The sequence below is a fragment of the Pempheris klunzingeri genome, chromosome 24 (assembly GCF_042242105.1).
Source record: "Pempheris klunzingeri isolate RE-2024b chromosome 24, fPemKlu1.hap1, whole genome shotgun sequence".
Lineage (NCBI taxonomy): Eukaryota > Metazoa > Chordata > Actinopteri > Acropomatiformes > Pempheridae > Pempheris > Pempheris klunzingeri.
Window position 1 is genome coordinate 6,348,401 of NC_092035.1, and position 18,738 is coordinate 6,367,138.

General features: G+C 41.8%; 1 protein-coding gene across 1 annotated transcript in view; it reads right to left on the minus strand.

The window, feature by feature from the left end:
• Window positions 1-485: 485 nt before the first annotated feature.
• ptgfrnb (prostaglandin F2 receptor inhibitor b) overlaps window positions 486-18,738 on the minus strand; it is a 47,111-nt gene continuing 28,858 nt past the window's right edge. Inside the window, exons 11-15 of the mRNA XM_070855570.1 lie at window positions 16,604-16,711; window positions 3,086-3,272; window positions 2,420-2,538; window positions 2,106-2,156; window positions 486-1,077 (exon numbers count right to left, since the gene is read on the minus strand). Of these exons, the coding sequence (XP_070711671.1) occupies window positions 965-1,077; window positions 2,106-2,156; window positions 2,420-2,538; window positions 3,086-3,272; window positions 16,604-16,711 (578 nt within the window). The 3' untranslated portion in view covers window positions 486-964. The remainder of the gene's footprint in view (window positions 1,078-2,105; window positions 2,157-2,419; window positions 2,539-3,085; window positions 3,273-16,603; window positions 16,712-18,738) is intronic.

An 18,738-nucleotide genomic window follows, 5' to 3' on the forward strand; every position in this document is an offset into this window, starting at 1 on the left:
TAACTGCATATCTCCTTGTAAAGCTTAAAAATGTCTCTGCTTTTAAAATCTCTCAAATTTCATAAAACTAGAGTTGAGAATAAAGGTAAATATTGTCCTTCTCTTAAGGTAGGAATACTCTGGGGTGGTAGTTGTAGTGCAATACCTCTCGTGTGGAAAGCATGCAGAGCACTTTCGTTTTCTAGGACTTTTGCTGCCCCTATGAGCTTGATGTTAACTCTGACAGTAATAAGGCTCAGGCTGCCTAAACCAACTTCAGCCATGTAACTTCACAAGGATATGTCAGGGTTGCAGATACAGCATTCAACCAGACAAGTACGTGAAATGCCACCAAAGTCTCTCCAACCACCAACCACTCCTTGTTTCGTCCAAAAGGGGTACGCTGGTGTGCTGTTACACTTAGACAATCATTTACCATCAGAACGCAGAGTGTTTGTACTTTGCAGGGAGCCTTGGCATCGCAAGAAGAAGAAAAAACAAAAAGGCATGTAGTCCAGCCTGAGCGCTTAGTTTGTTATCCCTAGTGGTTACAGAGACCTGTTTTAGTGGTCCTTTATTCTCAAGTGGCAGTGACGTCTCAGAAGCCTCCTGTTCCTCAAAAGTTTAACTCTGGATTCTTCAGAGTTTATTGTAGTGCTATGGTCTTAATATATCTGTGTAAAAATCACTGGAAGCGCCACAGATGTCAATGGATCTTCATAGAAAGTGAAGTCCCAAAGGCTTGTAAAAGTCCCCTGCTCCACCACTGCAGAGCTGAAAAAACAAAAAAATCCCAAGCACCTCTTAAAACACTGTGATTGATCAGCCAGGCTTCTATTTCCAAAAGCGGTACGTCGATTTACTCCCAACGTCTGTCGCTTGGAAACAACTGGGTGTCCCAGAAATCGTCTATGGGCGTGTGTTTGTTGTGTGCGTGGTGTTTCCGATGAGCACTGCAGTGTGTGGGCGTGGGGGAAACTGTTTGTCAGTCCATCTCCAGGTCCATCAGTTTGTTGCGCGAGCGTGGAGTGTGAGTGGTGTTGCGGCAGCAGCACTGGGCACAGACCAGACCCAGGACCAGAGAGAAGAGGCCTACACCTGGGGACAGACAACGAGGTTAAAAATGGAGGAGGTGCTATGTGATCTCACTCAAACTAACCCTCAGTCGAATTTCTTTGAATTTTTACTACTATAGGCAACACTACAGGCCTCCACTACAGGGAGGACACCTGCAGGACCCATGCCTACGTTTTAACGACATTTAGTTCCTGACCGCAAAAGGTTCCCGAATTCTGCAGGGCTGAATGTTGGTAGTTGGACAAAACCAAAACCTTGTGGCTGCCACAATTTAAAAAAAAAAATAATGGTGACAGGAAATGTGTAATGTGTGTGTGTTGCAGGGTCTGAAGCACGCAGTTCTAGCTGGGAAAAGAAAAACAGCCTCCACCATTACTACTACTGTCTGTATAAATAATATATAAATATTCTTTATTAATAACTAGGGATGCCCTGCTCTTTCACAAGATCAGTGCCAATTGAGGCATATTTTATTGACTATTATTGGCTATATCAAGCCTGATCAAATTCAGGGTCTTGTCTTACTCAAATCCACTGTGTACCAGCAATGCCAGCTGTCAGGCACATGTCCTAAATAAGCATGAGCACAGCACTGTCAGCTAGTCAAGTGCAGAGCAGCATAAAAAAAAGAAGCAACTCTTGTCTGTTGGCCAGAGGTTTCAGTCCACAGCGAGAGCAAAGCGAACACTCACTGTTATCCATTTTTAGTGACATTTTGCTGCTGTTCTTGGGCTGCAAACTGCATTCACGCTTCAATATTTTGTTGGTGCCACCTCAACGTGTCAGTAAGGTCGCTATGACACTGAACAGTGTGAGAAACCTTCACGAGGAAGCTTTTCTCAGCTGTCAAGCATGTATAAATGTTGAATCAGACTTAATATTTAATCAATACTTAAGGACTTGTACGGGATCGGGGAAATGGATATTACTATTGAGGGATGCCCTGATTTAGGTTTTTTTTGTTGATGTCCTATATAGTAATATCTAAATGAAATATAAATGGCTTGAGCGAACACCTAAAATGACAACATCAATGATGGTTACATTACCTAGTGAGGCCGATACACCATATAAGAGCGGTAACTTTAGGGACTCCCACACTGCAGAAGAAGAGAGAGGTTTGGTGTTAATGTGAATACACAAGTATGTTCAAATGTAGATAAAAGTATCGACATTAGTTTCTCTGTACGAAGAATCTGCCATCTGCATTATCTTCTTTTACATTTCATGTTTAAATAAGTGCATATGCATTTTTTCGGCCTTAAAAAGAACATGAAACAAACTAAATGTAGCTATTTCTAAAGTATCTGCTTCAGGGTGGACATGTGTGAGCTGCAGTGAACTCCAGCACTCCGCTCCTCACCAGCAAAGCGGACTGTGAGGAAGACTCGGGATGACGTCAGCTCTCCAGCTTGAGTCCAGGCTCCCGTTGAGGCCGACAGGTACCAGGGAGTGGCAATGCAGTGATACTCACCGCTGTCGCTGGAGACACATGCAAACACACAGTAAGACACTGCAGCGGAGAGGACGTAGTGAAAAGGTACGCAGGGATAAAACAGTTATTACTTTACACGGCCCACCACTTATGGCGCTTTACCATTACACAGTTTTGGCACTACTCGCTTCTACTCGACTCGACTTCGGTCGTTTTCCATTACAATTGAGTACCACCTCAACGTGGGTGGGGTCGTCGCAGCAAGGCAGCCCGAAACTCCAGTGACGTAATTTGTATGCGACACAAACACAACACAACTAAGGACATGGAGTGTTTGGTTTGCGTGTTTTAAAAATGGCAGGTTTGATTCTTGTGAACGAGTCACTCTCATGACTCATCCAGTGACATCACTCCCTGACCAATCAGCGGCCTGCAGTCTGATGGCGTCACATTTTCGGCTTGACTCAGCTCGTTTGGAACTGAGTAGGTACCAAAAAGTACCTGGTACCAGGTACTATCACCTAATGGTAAACCCTTAAGACCGAGTCGAGTCGTGCCGAGGAGGTGCTAGTGGAAAAGCCCCGCTGTACTCACCCGTCCTGAGTGCCATGAATGTTCAACACATAGGTGTGTGTGTCTTTGCGCTCTATCGAAATGTCGCTGGATGAGTTCCGAAGGTCTTTCGTCACAATGCCGAAGCGGTCGACGCTGGCAATCTCGGTCATGGTCTGTCCGCCACGCAGCCTGGTGAAGAACCAGTGCACCTCGTACGCCAGGTCATCTGAGACAGACAGACAGACAGACAGACATATTTCAGTAAAGCTGTGATGTCCTTTTTTTAAGCCACAAAGTCTTTCTTACTGGTGTCAAATGTTGCACTGCATTACAACCACTGTAGCCTGTTTCATTGCTGCCAGCTGTTGCAACCTAATGGACCGATTCCAGAAGTTTTTGCAGATTTTGGTCGTTTCAAACCCAAAATAGGGCCAAGACTTAAAAACTGCTGAAGTTACCCTTTAAATCAAGGACATAATAGCAATTACGATAGATGTTTGATCTTACAGAGCAGGTAGAAAGGCACGACAGCTGTAAAATTTGGGATAACTTCATTGGTTGGATGTCTCAGTTTCTCCCACTTGGGGAGGATTACATCACCACCGAAGAGGCACCATTTTCCAAGAAGTTCAAGAGGAGTCTTTAAGTGCCTGGTTTAGCTAACATTTACTTTAGTTGACAGCCTGCATGCAAAGAGCCATATCAAACAGTGGATTTCCACCTTTAAACATTGTGACAGCTTATACAGAATGATTTATGTTGCATTACTATAAATATACAGTGTAGTTATTACACGATGCAAATTGTGGAAGAGATTGTGTTATTTTTAGATGTTCAGCGCAGCCTCAATTTAACTATGATGACTAAAGAACAAAAAGAAAAGACAAAAACCAGGAGAATCAGTCCAAACCAACATAACAACTACATTATCAGCACATTAAAAACACACACACACACGCACACGCCGCTGTTCCGTCTCCCATAGCGAGACGAAAAGATGAAAAAGACAGAAAGATAGACGTGTGACATAAAAAGGAGGAGAGAAAACAGGAGAGTGAATTCGTGATAATAGATGTAATGTTAGGAAAAGGGGCTGAGCGAGCTAATTATTTCCAAGACAGAGAGAGAGAGAGAGAGACAGAGAGAGGAAAAGAGAGACAGGAAGCGAGAGATAGACAGAGAAGCACAAACTAGTCATTAGTCTGTCAAGAAGAGAGGGACTATTAGCACTGTACCTCCCACACACACACACACACACACACTAAAAACCCCATGGAGTCTTCGTCATCCTCTGTCATTTAGGAGACAAATAGAGGAGAACATTTGCAAATGACAACATGGAAGAAAAAAAAAAAGACAAATGATGATGAAAAACAATTATGATGAAAAAAGAAAGGATGAGAGATGGAGAATTGAGGAGGGAAAAAAAAGAAAAAAAGAAGAGAATGGAGCAAATATAATGAAGAGAAAGACGAGGAGTGAACTCACCCAGAGCAGAGTAATGAATCACAACTCAATTTTTCTCTCCCTCTCTTCCCTAATGGTTTTAATATTCAAGTGCTACATCATTAAAAATCAGTAGTCGTGTGAGCGGCAGTGGCGACAGCAGTAATAACACTGGCCACGGTTTTAGTCGCACGTCCCATGGTCTTAATATTGATCATTATTTGAAAACTTTGCTACTCCCCGTGACTCTAAAGCAAAATATCCTCCTACCTACTGGCAAGATTTTCATTACTGTAGATATTCATGAGGAGGATGCTGTCTGACCCACCCTCTAACAGCCCAAAGATACCAAAAAAGAATCTTTAATTTTGCATGAATGCATCTGCTGTGGAGACAAACAAATCACCCCTTTTGGGTTTTTCCTCTAGTGCCACCATCGGGCCAAAACATTTAATCTTGTGCACATAAAAATACACAACAGAAGTGCCATTAAAGTTAGCGAGAACCCTTTTTGCATGTTAAATACACCACGAGCCACTTATGGAAGCTTCCACCAGGCCGGACTTTAAGTTTGAGTCCCACAACTGATAAAACCAGCTGCAAATCATTACCATAGGTTCAGTTATGAAACATCTCTCTTTCTCTACTGCATGTGGCGTTTCTACCAACATATACACCAACACCAATATCAATACATGTGCGGTAAGCTAATACTAGCAGCTGATTTGTTGCTCAGGCTCTATGACGCCCTGGCAGAACTGTTGGGAGGTGCCAAAGATATAGTAAGCACTGATCCTTGATACTTTTTGAACAGCAACTCACAAACTCACAAATGATGATTCTATTTCATAAATTAGAATTAATCCTTTGAAGCAACATTAGTAAGTAGTGCATCCCTTCTGACCGGCCCAGTCAGTTTTTTACATTACATAATTTGGACCTCATTAGGCCTACAGAGCAGAGATGAACTGATAAATTGCATTTGTTTGTTCTTAAGTAGACGCATATTAAAAGATAATCATATATTATTCATTTACAACTTTAAAGACTGACTACAAAGTTTAGTCAGAGAAGACTGCGGATTTTCAAGGAACGGGAAATATTAATGTCAACTGTCAAAGACAAAAACAAATTGAAAGCACCTCAGCTTCTACACGAGAAGTCATAAAAAAGCCTACGTCCACACTGTTAAATTTGACTAAATTGATGATGGCGAGGATGATGGTGGTGATGAAGATGCATTAGGACAGCGTAGAGAGGGGGCACCATTTTTTTTCAAGTAGCCAAGCGCTCCATCCACCCAGAGAGGGAAACAGGAGGTGACACTAAGTGAGGGGTTTGAACGGGTCGGCTGACCACACGGGTGCACGCTCACACACACACGCTCGCACACACCCACACACACACACTCACACACACCCACACACACCCACACACACTCCTCCAAACTCGCTGACCAGAATCAACTGATGAGTGAAGTTCTGACAAAGGGAGAAGGCTGATTTGTCCATTAACATCCCGAAGAAAGCTCACACGGTCTCTCAAAGCACCAAAAAGACTCCGAAGCGCTACAGGGAACCCAGGTTGTCACGTACTTACAGTCCAGAGCTGCAACAATTAGTTGATTAGTTGAAAATGTTCAAGTTTTCAAGCAAAAATACCCCCAAAAAATTTATGGTTCTAGCTTCAGAAATGTGACAGTCAGCTACTCTTCCTTTTATTGCATTACAGTAAATTGACTTCTGCATTGTTGGTCAGACAAAAAAAAAAAAAAAAAAAGACATTGATTCACTGTTTTCTGATGTTTTACAGATTAAACTAAAACCAAAAAAATTTACCTATTAGTCGCTAAAAACAATAATGATGAAAATAATCATTTGCGCTAACATAATGATATATCTAACCATTCATGTTAATTTAACTTTATAAAAGCACATGGTTTTCTGAAATGGCTTCGTGTTTTAATGCTGATATCCTGAGAGGAAAGGTTTCACTTTTTGGAGAAGAAATAAGCATAATCAGAATTGTAGTAATGAAAAGTTGAAATCCTATATAATAAAACAACCTTTACTGCTGACGGAGGAGCTAACCATTTTCAAAAATAAGTATTTCAAGCTGTTTTCTTGGCAGACCCACTGTCCACATATTGTTTAAAAGTAAGCCTATACTCCACTGAGGCCGTCTGCATGGGCGGGGTGAAAGCTTTCCTGACACTAAAGACCGCTCCACCAAACCTGACCCGGCTATTAGTCGGGGCTCCCATCGCTTTCAGTGAAAGGAAAACAGTCCGAGTTCATATGCAAGATGAAGGATGGGTATGATAAGAGTGACGGTCTCTTGAGGTGTGCACTCAATGTGACTTGATGTCATGAAGTTATCCTTTAAATATTTTCCATCTGTGATGCTTTTATTTGCTGTAAACTACTTCTATTATCGTAACGGTAACACATCTAAGTTATTTGAACGGAGATGTTTTCTGATGACAGGATGTGTGAAAACAAATTTTAATCCTTTTTATAATCACTATGGCTATACTCCTGTATAATGACATCATTTAAAAACTGCCTGGCTGTATGCGTTTCTCTGATAACACCAGGTTAGTGTCTGACATTGCCGTCACTGATCAAAGACACATTTTGCATAATTCTGCAGGACTGACGCATGAACTCCGGTTACTTGTTTCAGCACCCATATATTGGAGGGACAGAGCTATAATTAGAAAGCCTCTGCTTTCTCAGTTAGCCTCCATCCTTTTTACTTTCTTTGTTCTTGACGGCAGAGAGGACGGAGAATGAGGAAAGTGAAGGAGGGAGGAAAGAGGATTTGAAAATACTTTGAGACCGAGGAGATTATTTTGTTTATCGCATAGCCGTAAATCAACAGCAAGAGGCACTCGGCTATGTGAACGCATCTCAAGCTGTGTCTTTGGAGAGCATGTTGTATCACCAACGACACCCCCCCCATCGCCCCCTCCTCATGGGAGGTGCTATAGGAGTATTTGATCCCCCACCGACAGGCTGACGCACAGCTTTCTCGCCCACAGCTGTTCCTCGGCTGAATGCAGACTCTTGCGGTGGCCCCATACAGACCTTTCTACCCCCCTATATGAACTTGTGAACTCACTGACTCCCATTCTGTCACTTGATAAGCTATAAGTTCTGTTTACTGTACACTTCCTTGCTGCACAGCTTTCCTGTATACACACACAGAGTGAAGAGAAAAACAGAAATAAGTGTTGCTACATAGGCAGGTGCATGCAACCATTTGCACAGTGTATCTGACACACTGAAAAAAAAAGTGCACTGATGGGAGTTGGGTTTTTACTTCCGTCACTTTCTGCGTGCACAATTGAACGCAACACCACAAATACTTGAGGAGACGCCGTCCTGACGTGTGCACCGTTAACACCATTAGTATGATTCATTGTGTCGAGACACACACAAAAAAAGTTTCGAGTGTAAAAACTTTTGCTTTAAATGCGTTCAGACGACACCAGAGCTTGTCAGAGGACTTCATGGGTCACCCCGAACCTTAGGATCCGAGACCTAACCCCAGACCCGTATGGGTTAGGGTCTACATTTTACTATGCTCAGCGACAGACTCAGCTACGGCTCAGTAGTGCAAAAGCTAAGAGAGGTTGTCGTTATAGTTGTGCACAGAATGAAAAAAAACGAGAGACCCAGCTGCTGCTTGTGGCGGCATCGGCAGATCGGGGGAGGCACACATGTGTTTTGGCCTGAGATGATGAGAAATCATACAGAGAACCTGAAACTTTTTTGTTTGTGACACACGGACAGCGAACAATAATGGTTTCAACAAACCATAATAGAGTTCTTTTTTGTTTTTTCCCCATGGAATTTATTGGCTATCAGAAAAATGTATGCAGGCCAGAGTTATATATCATGTCTAGAACAATTTGGTCAAACAGCACAGCGACCGTGAAATGGCATTAAGTGACAGTATCAAAGTTTTGATGGATGTAATGAGCTGAGCAGTCAGCTGACAGACTAATTGATGACTTAGCTGACAATATGCACTTCACAACTATGTCATCTCCATTACTAATTACATTGTTTTTGGTGAAGCAGCTTCAATAAGCAGGTGGAGGAGGGCGGGCGGGGGGCAGGGGTTGCACTGATTGGATAGCAAAGGAGGAACTACAGCGCATTTCTAATAGAATATCTTGCTCCTGTCTGAGCTAATAAAACTAAAATGGCTGTCTGTGGAAATGAAGACAGTCTGATTGGATTTCTCTGGATTAATCCCCTGAGAATCCAAGGCGTAAAACTGCCTGAAACACACACACACAAAAGACAGACAATTACCACCAGCGCTTTTAATGAAACTGTGTGTGTTCTTTGCTCCATAAAGCAGGACAGCACGGGTAGAGTGGAATACTAAACACTATAAAAACACTATTTAGCCTCACAGAAACAAAGCCACTGGGAAGCGAAGTTCCCCTCGTTACTCGCTGCATGCTTAATAAGACCTCCAGTAAATGAATGCACATTTTACTTGATATTTGGCATGTTTTTACTTCCAGATGTCTTTTGAGTGCATGACCACTGAGTTACGCTCAATGATGTAGGCGTTGCTAGGCCAAAATATGTTCCTGAGAATGAATCTGACCATCAGCAGAATGTAAAAACTAGTAAAGAGAGTTTCAATAGCAGAGTTTGCAGTAGAGTGTTAACTGAATTATAGTATCAGTTGTTATATGTGGAAATAATGCATCCATCTCTAAATATCTCTTATGCATGTCACAGTTCTCTAACTATAAGCCCTATACATGAACATTTACATTGCCATTTTGGCTTTACTTCCCAGTACACTGCTTGAGGTAGTGAGTAAACTCCTCTTAAAAACTCAAAGCAAAAACATGAGCAATTGACCAGAAATGCTATGATGGAGCATTTATGTTTCCCACACCTTAAATAAAATTTATTTTTCAAGATTTTCAAGACAGTTTTATGCAGAGCATCCACAGATTGGAACCAAGCAAAGTCACATATCTAACCTGCGAAGTTTCAAATAGTCAAAAATGATATTGAAATTTTACATTTGTTGGTTGGAAAAACAGACAGAAAATCAGGTGTCAGGCAGCTTAGGTTGAACAATTCTATCTAGATTTTTTTAAACATTTTGATACCTAAATCAGTCAAAGCCTGTCCCTGCAACTTGTGATGCTCATTTGGTGTTTCACCTATTGGTGTCCCCCTTGACTCCCACTGTAAAGCCAAAACCCCACACAGGTTGTGGCTGTGTTCCACCAGGAGCGTCGCGGCACGTCAATTGAACATTCAATATTATTGTATGATTGGTGGCACCAGGCCAGAGAGTAACTGGTCAGAGCGGTTTTTAATACCACGCTCGACAGGAGGTTCGTCTTGGATGAGGGAAAAAAAACCACTTTCACTTATGCTGCTTTCTGTAGGCCACAGCACAACAAAGCAGTAACTACATACATACTAATCCGCCAGGCAAAACACTTCTGAAACGCTCCTGGTGGGTTTTACAATCGCTGAGGACAGAAAAACTTGACCACAGTTGGAATGTGACGTTCCTCGACATTCCTGGTGGGTTTTCTCGCTAAACCTTTACGTGAACAGAAGAAACCCCCCAGAGTGTTTATCATTGCACACTGAAAACTTTGGTCTTCCCAGTCTAATCGCAACGAAATCTGTCTGAGGATTCCTTTAAAGCTGCATTCCTGTTTAACTAGACGACCTAATGGGGTGAAAACGATGGCACTGCTCTGCTGCTCAGGACTATCTGCTCAACATTTCCAATTTGGGTTTTACTGTCACACTGTTCTCTCCTCTCCTCTCTTTATATTTGCTTAGCTACCATTTGCTCTAGTTTTTTTTTTTTTTTTAAACCACACCATCAAGAGTGAGATGTTTCATGTTTTGAGTAAAGGCTTCTTTCACTGAACACCTGACAAGCAGAGTCATCTACAGGTCACTGAATACTTGACAACAAATGAATAAATGACAACTGAATAACTTGCATGAAACTTTTATCGTTACGTTTTCGCACGTCTTTGTACTTTAGGAGCGCTGAAATGGGGTAAACCAGGATCTTATTTAGTTATTCTTTTATCTATTTATTAATTAAATCACTTCTCTTGCATTTGGCATTCAAGTTAGTGAGAGGAAGGGGCTGAAACAAATGTATAAATTGCACCTAAAAACAAGAAAAACTATATAAGTGAACGATGCTTAGCCCACTCATGGATGTCGTTGATACTCACCAGGACTGGAATAACCTCTGATTCCATATGGATCAACCTCTAATTTGCAGCACGGACTTGATTAAATGTACTGTAACAAAACCTGAATTGTTATTGGTTCACCAGAAACCGTTAATGGAGTGAGAATCATGTAGACATCCTCTCTCCACTTCATAACTGTCCATCCCCTCTTGGTCCCTCTCACTCCTCTCTTTTCAACTGGTCCCATTCTTTCTCTTGCCACTTTGCTGGAATTCACTGCCCTTCTCCTCCTCTACTTTTTCTCTCCTCCTCCTCCTCATCACCTCTCTCTTAGCAAACTTTGCATGCTGTTCCCGAGCCACTCTTCCTCCATTTACTGCCTCCTCTATTCACTCTCTTCCACTCTTGCTCACTTTAACAATCTGTTTTGCTCCCTCCACTCTTCCCCCCCATTCACTCCCACCTTCTCTCCATCTCGTCGCCTATTCTTTCTCTACCTCGTTCTGTCTCCGCGGCCGGCTAACGGAGCGTGAGATTGGCTAATTAACGGCTGCCTGTCGGCCCTGCAAAGACAGCTGGGTAATTTGGTGAGAGTGGAGAAGAGGGAGGAGAGACTGGAAGGAAGTGAGGAGTAGAGGAGCCAAAAGAGGAGAGCAAGATGCATCAGCAAATATATCACAGAGGTACTTCAAAATATGACGTATGTTTTCAGGTGTTAATCACCTGGTCCTGTGCTCCTCTTTAAAGTGCTGAATGTGTTTTGCTTTACTTCCATGGCACCCATTACTGAAAGCTTAAAAAACAGCAAGGATTCTGGGATATGATGATGAAGGCATGGCTGAACATAACCGTAGGCCATTTCATATTGGCTTTACACCAATCATATTCACTTGTTTAAAGCTGCATTACCCTAAATAATAAAGATGCTACGGCAAATGTGTTCGCAAACAATTCCTTTTAAAGTGATGTTATCCTTCCCATGAAGCCATAAACCTGACGAATGAATGGAAGCCAGATATTCACTCTATTTTAGCTCTGTTTTGATCTCCACCAACTTTAGCTGCTAAAGGCTCCATTATGTTCACCAACTGGTTGTTAACTTTGTCCGTCTGCTGTTTAATGCAGGTGCTCGATATATCAGGAGACTGAGCTCAATCTGAATCTGTAAAATACAAGAGTAATACACTCATTTTTATATTACATAATGGGCAAGTCTTGCAAACCGATCAAGTTTTAATAATCAGTTTCCACGTCGCAATCTTGAATTAACTGCATGCCTCTAAAATCGTGACACAACTGTGAGCTAAAAAAGCTCCTGAGATATGATATGATGTGATAATCAAAAACACAACCATGACCGTGAACTTTCAGTTGTCATTCACTGAAAAATGGACAAACCTACGATGTTTGGCAGACAAATGGAGGGCCAACCAGTCCACACGCTGGCATTTAAAACTGGGAATTGAGGTACCAGAATTTACCAAGACTGCTTGCTAAAATCGACTCTCTCTCTCTCTCTCAGACAAATACTTGCAGGTTTTAGCAAATGTATTCTTGTTTGTGTGCACTTACGTGTTGTGATCTATGGTTGAAAATGAACCCGATTTGTACAGTTTTTACACTAAGCCTAGATTAAATCATCCTGGCAACAGTAGGTGCCCAACATTAGCTCTATTTTTCCTATATGGCTAATGCCTTCTTTGGATTGTCTGTGTGTGTGAACCAGTGAAGTACAAAGCCTTATTTTCTCCCAGGAGGAACGGAGTGATGTGCAGTTATTAGAACAAAAGAATTTCAGAGCAGAGAAAAACAGTGATATGTTGAAAAGACCCAAACTGTCACAGTTTCAGTGGCAGCGCTTCAAAAAAAAAAAAGGAGAGAAAAATATCTCTAATGGTGATGTCAGCTCACTACCAGTGGCTTCAAGTATGCAGCGTCTCACAGACACACACTACCATGACTGCAATAACATGCCAGTCATTCCAGTGGTAATGAATGCTGTGTGTTCACATGCAGAAACATGCCGAGATGCCGCATCAAAGTAAAACGAGCTCAAAAAGATTCACACGCATTTCTGGGTTGAACATCTGCTGAAACATCCTTTCTTGTAAACTTTCACTAATTTGATAAATGATTACCAACCTACAAAAACCATCCAGTCACTGTAGCACAGAGGATGGTTGTCGTGTTCGGTTAGGACATCAGCTTTAAATTCAAATGGGGTGATTAAAAGAAAAAAGAATCCAGTAACCACAAACCAAGAGAACAAAGCATTAAATCCTCTGATTTGACAGATTTGTCCACATCCAATCCAGGTGTCAACATGTTGTCACCCAGTACATCTCCAAACATGACATGATGACAGTAATGACTACAATTGATGTTTGAAAGTGACGTAAAAAGCCACTGATCATGTCTGAGTCTCACACACACACATATATATGCACACACACCATGCCCAATTTCTGAGAAACAATTACCTACAAGCTGCTGTCGAGTGGTTTCAGTGTGTGAAACTGCTTAAGTGCAAGTTAAGAATAAACGAGACTAAAAGCCTTGCAAGAAGTCTCTGGAAGCTTCAATGTTAATTACACCCCACAACAAACGATATCAATATGGCTGGGACAAACAATATCCTGATGAGTTAACCGTTCGTGGAGCCTTAACAAAAGGCCTGGAGTGGTCGGAAGAGATAAATGGTTTTAATCCTGCTGCTTGAGGACATTTCAGTTATTCTATGTAGTCTCTCTAATCTATAATCTCTGCAAAGAGTTCCTTAAGCACCATTGCAGTTCATGTAAGGTCTCTCTCTCTCTCTCACACACACACACACACTCTAGTCAATTGCTTCACCAATAAAAGGCTAAATCAGCACCACAGTAAATCGATAACAAACTGACAAAGCAAAGAGGAATAATGAGGTTTTTGCGTGTTTCACCATGCCCATCATAAAAACAAGCTCCAACAGGAGAGCTGTTTTCAGCCATCTCTAAGGAATGCATTACACAAACACACACACACACACAGAGTGTTGGTCAAACTTTACAGTCATTCGCTGACGTTCCTTTAGTATTTTAGTGTCCGAAAATAACAAAAACCGAGGCAGTAAGTGAACCAACCATCTGTATAAGAAGAGTAATATAATGCGTCACACCCAGCATGTGGGCGCGTGTCAGAACGTGTCAGCGAAGTCAACAGAATTACCACACCTTTGTTGATACAGGTCACCCAAAACTGGTTTGCTAATTGATCCATCATGTTTTATCTGTGTGTCATTCACACTCATGGCATTAGTGGGTTACCTTCCCTGCCTGGAGTTACACCCAGCCAACATCCATAAAGGACTTAGTCACTCTGTTGGTGCTTGGTGGCAAAAGTTTCACAAAGTCGTAGTGGAACTTGTAAAAAAACTTTTTTGCTGAGAGCATTGCAGCCTCAATTCAGGGTGTTTGTGGTGGTAGCGATACCCATCTACTTCACAAGTGCAGAATATTTTTAGAATTTAATGTCAACTTGTGTTCCGACTGTATTAGTGTCTAACTAATGTATAACGTGTAACCTTTTGCTCAGACACAGCCAGCTGATTCCACGAAACCTGATCACAGGACGTGTCTCTCACACACACCATGAAACAACATGAGTCATAGTGACTACAGATGAAACAGCAGAATATGGAGGGCAAAACACTGGAGCCACAAATTGTTTGTTTTTTTTAAAGGGTCAGTTCACCTCGTAGTTAGTGGTAACTCCTTAGACAGGTTTTTAGATATCCGCCTCTCAAACATGTTCAGACTGACGAAATTCTGCTCCAGATTTAATACTCAGCGCAGATACTTTACAAAATACTGCAGGATACGACAACAAATGATTGTATAAATTGTATCTGGAGCTGCAGAAAACTTCTGGGGGCAGTATTTTCCAAAGGTTCAGGGACTATCCTGGCAGGGTTGAATGTCGACATTGGTGACACACAAGCTACCACCAGAGCTGCTTCAACTTGTTCACTAAATAAGGAAAAGCTGAGCGACTATGGTGTCAATATCAGGATGAGGGGTGGACATAACTTTTAATCTATTCATGCAATAGTGTTAAAACATGTTGTAGGTTGTGTAGAAATGCAAACCAGAATGCGTGAAATGGAGTTTTAGTTCCTAGTTTGGTTCACACGGTAGTGAGTATGCTTTTGTGTTATTTTGACAGACCGTACCTGACTATTATAAGCTGGGTCATGATTTTGCGCCTGGTAGTTGCTCCCCATTGGGAGCAGTAGCTTGATCTGGGGCGCTGAGATGACACCGGGTAAAGATGGTAAATGGTAAAAGGTCTGTATTTGTACAGCGCCTTTCTAGGCATTTTAGCTCATATCCTGACTCTCTCTCTTCTCCTCCCCACTTGGTCTGACTGGGTGGGTGGTCGGAAGTGCAACTCTGCCATATGCAATACATTGTTTTGGTAATAAAGGAGAGAAATTGGCAACAACCGAGAAGAACAACGAGGTAATGACCAAGCTATGCCCTGCATCTGCTGATGGTGGGATGGGGGAGGCGATATTCGAAGAATCTTTCGAATAGTTTACAGCATTTTTGTAGTAGTAGTACTACTTTTCTTGAAATGCACATCCCGATTATAAGACAACTAGTAGAGCTTCTAAAAACACTGCTCGACACTGACAATAGTGACAACAACAACGACATTAATACGAATAATGATACCACCACCACTACTGCGAATACATTCATGCATACTTCATACAAACATCTTTCCTCCCTCCTTTCCATAGTGAAAATGTCCATGAGTAACCTCCCAGTCAGCTTGAATTTCTTCCCATGGTGAAGCTGTCTGTGTGAGCACGCTCCACAACCACCAACACGTCAATCCCTGCCATGTTCCACTGCTGTGAGTGAATACTTGTGTTTATGTATGAGCATACATACATACATACATGCATGCATAAATTCCTGACACAGATGGGAAGAAACATGTTCACATATGTTCAAACACCAACGGAAATCACATTCTGCTCTGTTAGGGTTTGTAAAATGGCTTCCAAACAAACACTTATGATCCCTGAATGAGAAGGTCTTTAATGTGTTGCAACCGCTCACTATGGGGATGCAATATAGAAAACACATGTTGTAAAGAGAGGTGCGTATAGACGCAGAGATGATGGAGGTGGTACGCGATGGATGATGCTATGCGAGTTTAAAGGGTATGACGTGATGAGCAGGAGGCTGGAAGACGGATGGATGTGTAGAGTGGGTGGGACAGAAGGAGAAATAAATGAATGGAGAGAAGTGGGAATAGTGGTAGGTTACACCACAGATGGTTAGCTTCTACAGAAGGGACGGAGAGTTGCATTACAAATAATTCATAACAGCAGCCAACATTTTTATTCTCTGGTTGAATTCTTAGTGGTGGAATGTGCAAATTTATTGTACTGTACAATCTTGAAGTATTAATTTGATGGCATCTGTCCTTTTACTTACTGTACAACCGTACTGGCAACCGTCATCTCATACGATAAAGCTCATTTTAGATGTTAAGATGAAAATGTTACCATGATGATCTGCAGCCAGCATTTCAAGCGACAAACACGCACCAAGAAAAGACAGCGAATGAATTTAAAGTATATGTGCATCCGTGTGTTAGCTAGAGTGAGTCTTTTTCATCTACACAACCATTTGAAATGCAGAAATCACATCATTTTTATTAGCAGTGCCGCTGACGGGTTGACAGGTGAGGAAGAAGTACAAAGAGTGTGTGTGTGTGTGTGTTACTGCTGTGTGTGTAAAAAAAACGTTCAGAGAAACTGGGAAGCAGTAACTGATAGTGAGATGAGTGTGTGTGAGAAACATCCACATGCATGTGTGGTCTACCTGTAAGTGTGTGTGTGTTACCAGTCTTTGGCGAGGATCCAGACGCGCTGAGCGAACACTCCATCTTGGCCGTTTCCCATGGATAAACACTGCTGGCGTCTGATTGGATGGCAACAGAGAAGGACGGGCCTGCAACACCATCACATCAACTGAAATAAGCTTTAAAACATTTGACACAGGCAGCAAACTTGAGAGACCCAACCGATATCAAAAAGATTTAGTTAAACACTGACTGCTTGTAAACAGACATTTACTATAAATTCTGCATTCATTTCTCAAAGGAACAGAGATTTCAGTTGGTAAACATTGCTTTAAAGTTCCAGTCTGTGGTATAGATAAAAAGAGGCAGAAACAGATTAAAGAATAACTAAAACACAAAAAGAAGCAAAAGTAGATTAAAGAATAACTAAACACAAGAACTAGTAAAGATCTAGCAACGTTTGGGGGGTTGAAATTGGAGTAAGGCGCCCTCTACAATCTTAACCCGCCCCCCCAGCCCACCCACCTTGATGTCATACTGAAGATTTAGTGTCTTCAATGAGAAGCTTAGACCCCTAACTAGCTGAAGGTGATTTTTGGATTGGTTTTTTTTGGGGTTGTCCAGGTTGCTTTGTTGCATAAAGCTCCAGGTTTTGGCTATTTTCCAAATATAATACATAAAGAAATGTTTCCCATTGCAAACCCAGTGAAGAGCAAAAGAGATGAAATAAAGCAAAAACATGGTTTCGGGTCAAATTTGGTCGGTCAAGTAACATTGAGTCAAAACTCTGCTCTCCGTGAGCAATGCTACTGGGGTTCAACTGCTCCAAGAACAAAAAACAGTCACCACATTTCTGACAAGGAGAGAATTGAATGCGGCTTTGAGGAAAGGTCGAGGGAAGGTTACCAAACTCAGGCACCACCATGATCCTTCCAAATGCCACTGTGGGGTTGTTATATTTAGCTCTGGTCTTGAGCATTGGGGACAAATGGGCAAACAAAACCAACTGCTATTCTTGGACCAAGATACTGGATAAGATGAAGGCGAATTATGTTATTTGGTCACTGCTCTTTCAGGACATGAATGATGGCTGAACATTTGTATTAGAAAGCACGGCGTTTAGCAGTCTGTAAAGCATTTACTCTCTACGGACAGCTACGGTCATGTTTTACTGTCAGTTTTCCAAAAATGCTGGATTACTCATGTTGTCACATGTAGACAAAGTATTCCTATGTGGTATGCATGCATTGCAGCATAATCACTAGGTTCATAGACATACTGGTGGCCTGCAAGTACTCAGATAGTTGAGATAGAAACGCACCTGCAAAACTAACTTTTGGTGCTGTGGGGTCATAAAGGCTGTTTAAACAGTTCCTTTACTGCAAAACAGTGACTTGAATGTTGATGAATTGTCTTCAACATTCAAACCAATTTCTGTACTAAGGTAAAAAAATATATATATCAGAGAGTTTTAAACTTTGCAGTTTAAAGATCGTATGTAAACCACTTAATTGGAAGTCAAAAAGAAAAAACTACCCCAACTCACAGTCGGTCAGACCAGAGGGCAGTGATCACGGTCACTTGAAATTGCAAATGAAGGCTTTAGATTATGATTAAAACTGCCACTATGTTTCCAGGTGTCAGTGGTGAAGTTGGAGAATGAAGAGTAACCCAGAGAAATGATACAGTTCAGATCCAGGCTGTAAAAATATAGAATTTCCCCTAAAAACTATTTGGACTCTTGCATTTAAAGCTATAATAAACAACTAAAGAGTGAGGACATTGAGGAATCTTTTGTACTGGTCTTACTCTAGTCAAAAAGATGACGTGTTTTTCCTCTGGACACTCCATATTTATGCTACTGCCATCTACAAAAATCACTTAAACACTGAATTATTTAACGGTAAATGTGCTGGTGAGACTTGGCATTTCTATATATGCAAGATCCCTGCACAGGCAGAAACACCACAACACGGCTGAAACATTCAAGATACAGCTGGAACCTTTGGAGACTTGCCAGTTTGTGGATGTGCTTGTAACACACACACACAGACACACACACACACGACTGAACTTCCGTCCCCTAAGGCAAGTATAAGGGGTTCTTGAAAACTGCTCTCAGCTTGAAGCTTGAGTGTGTTTGTGGGCGTGTGTGCGTGGTGGTGGTGGTGGGGGG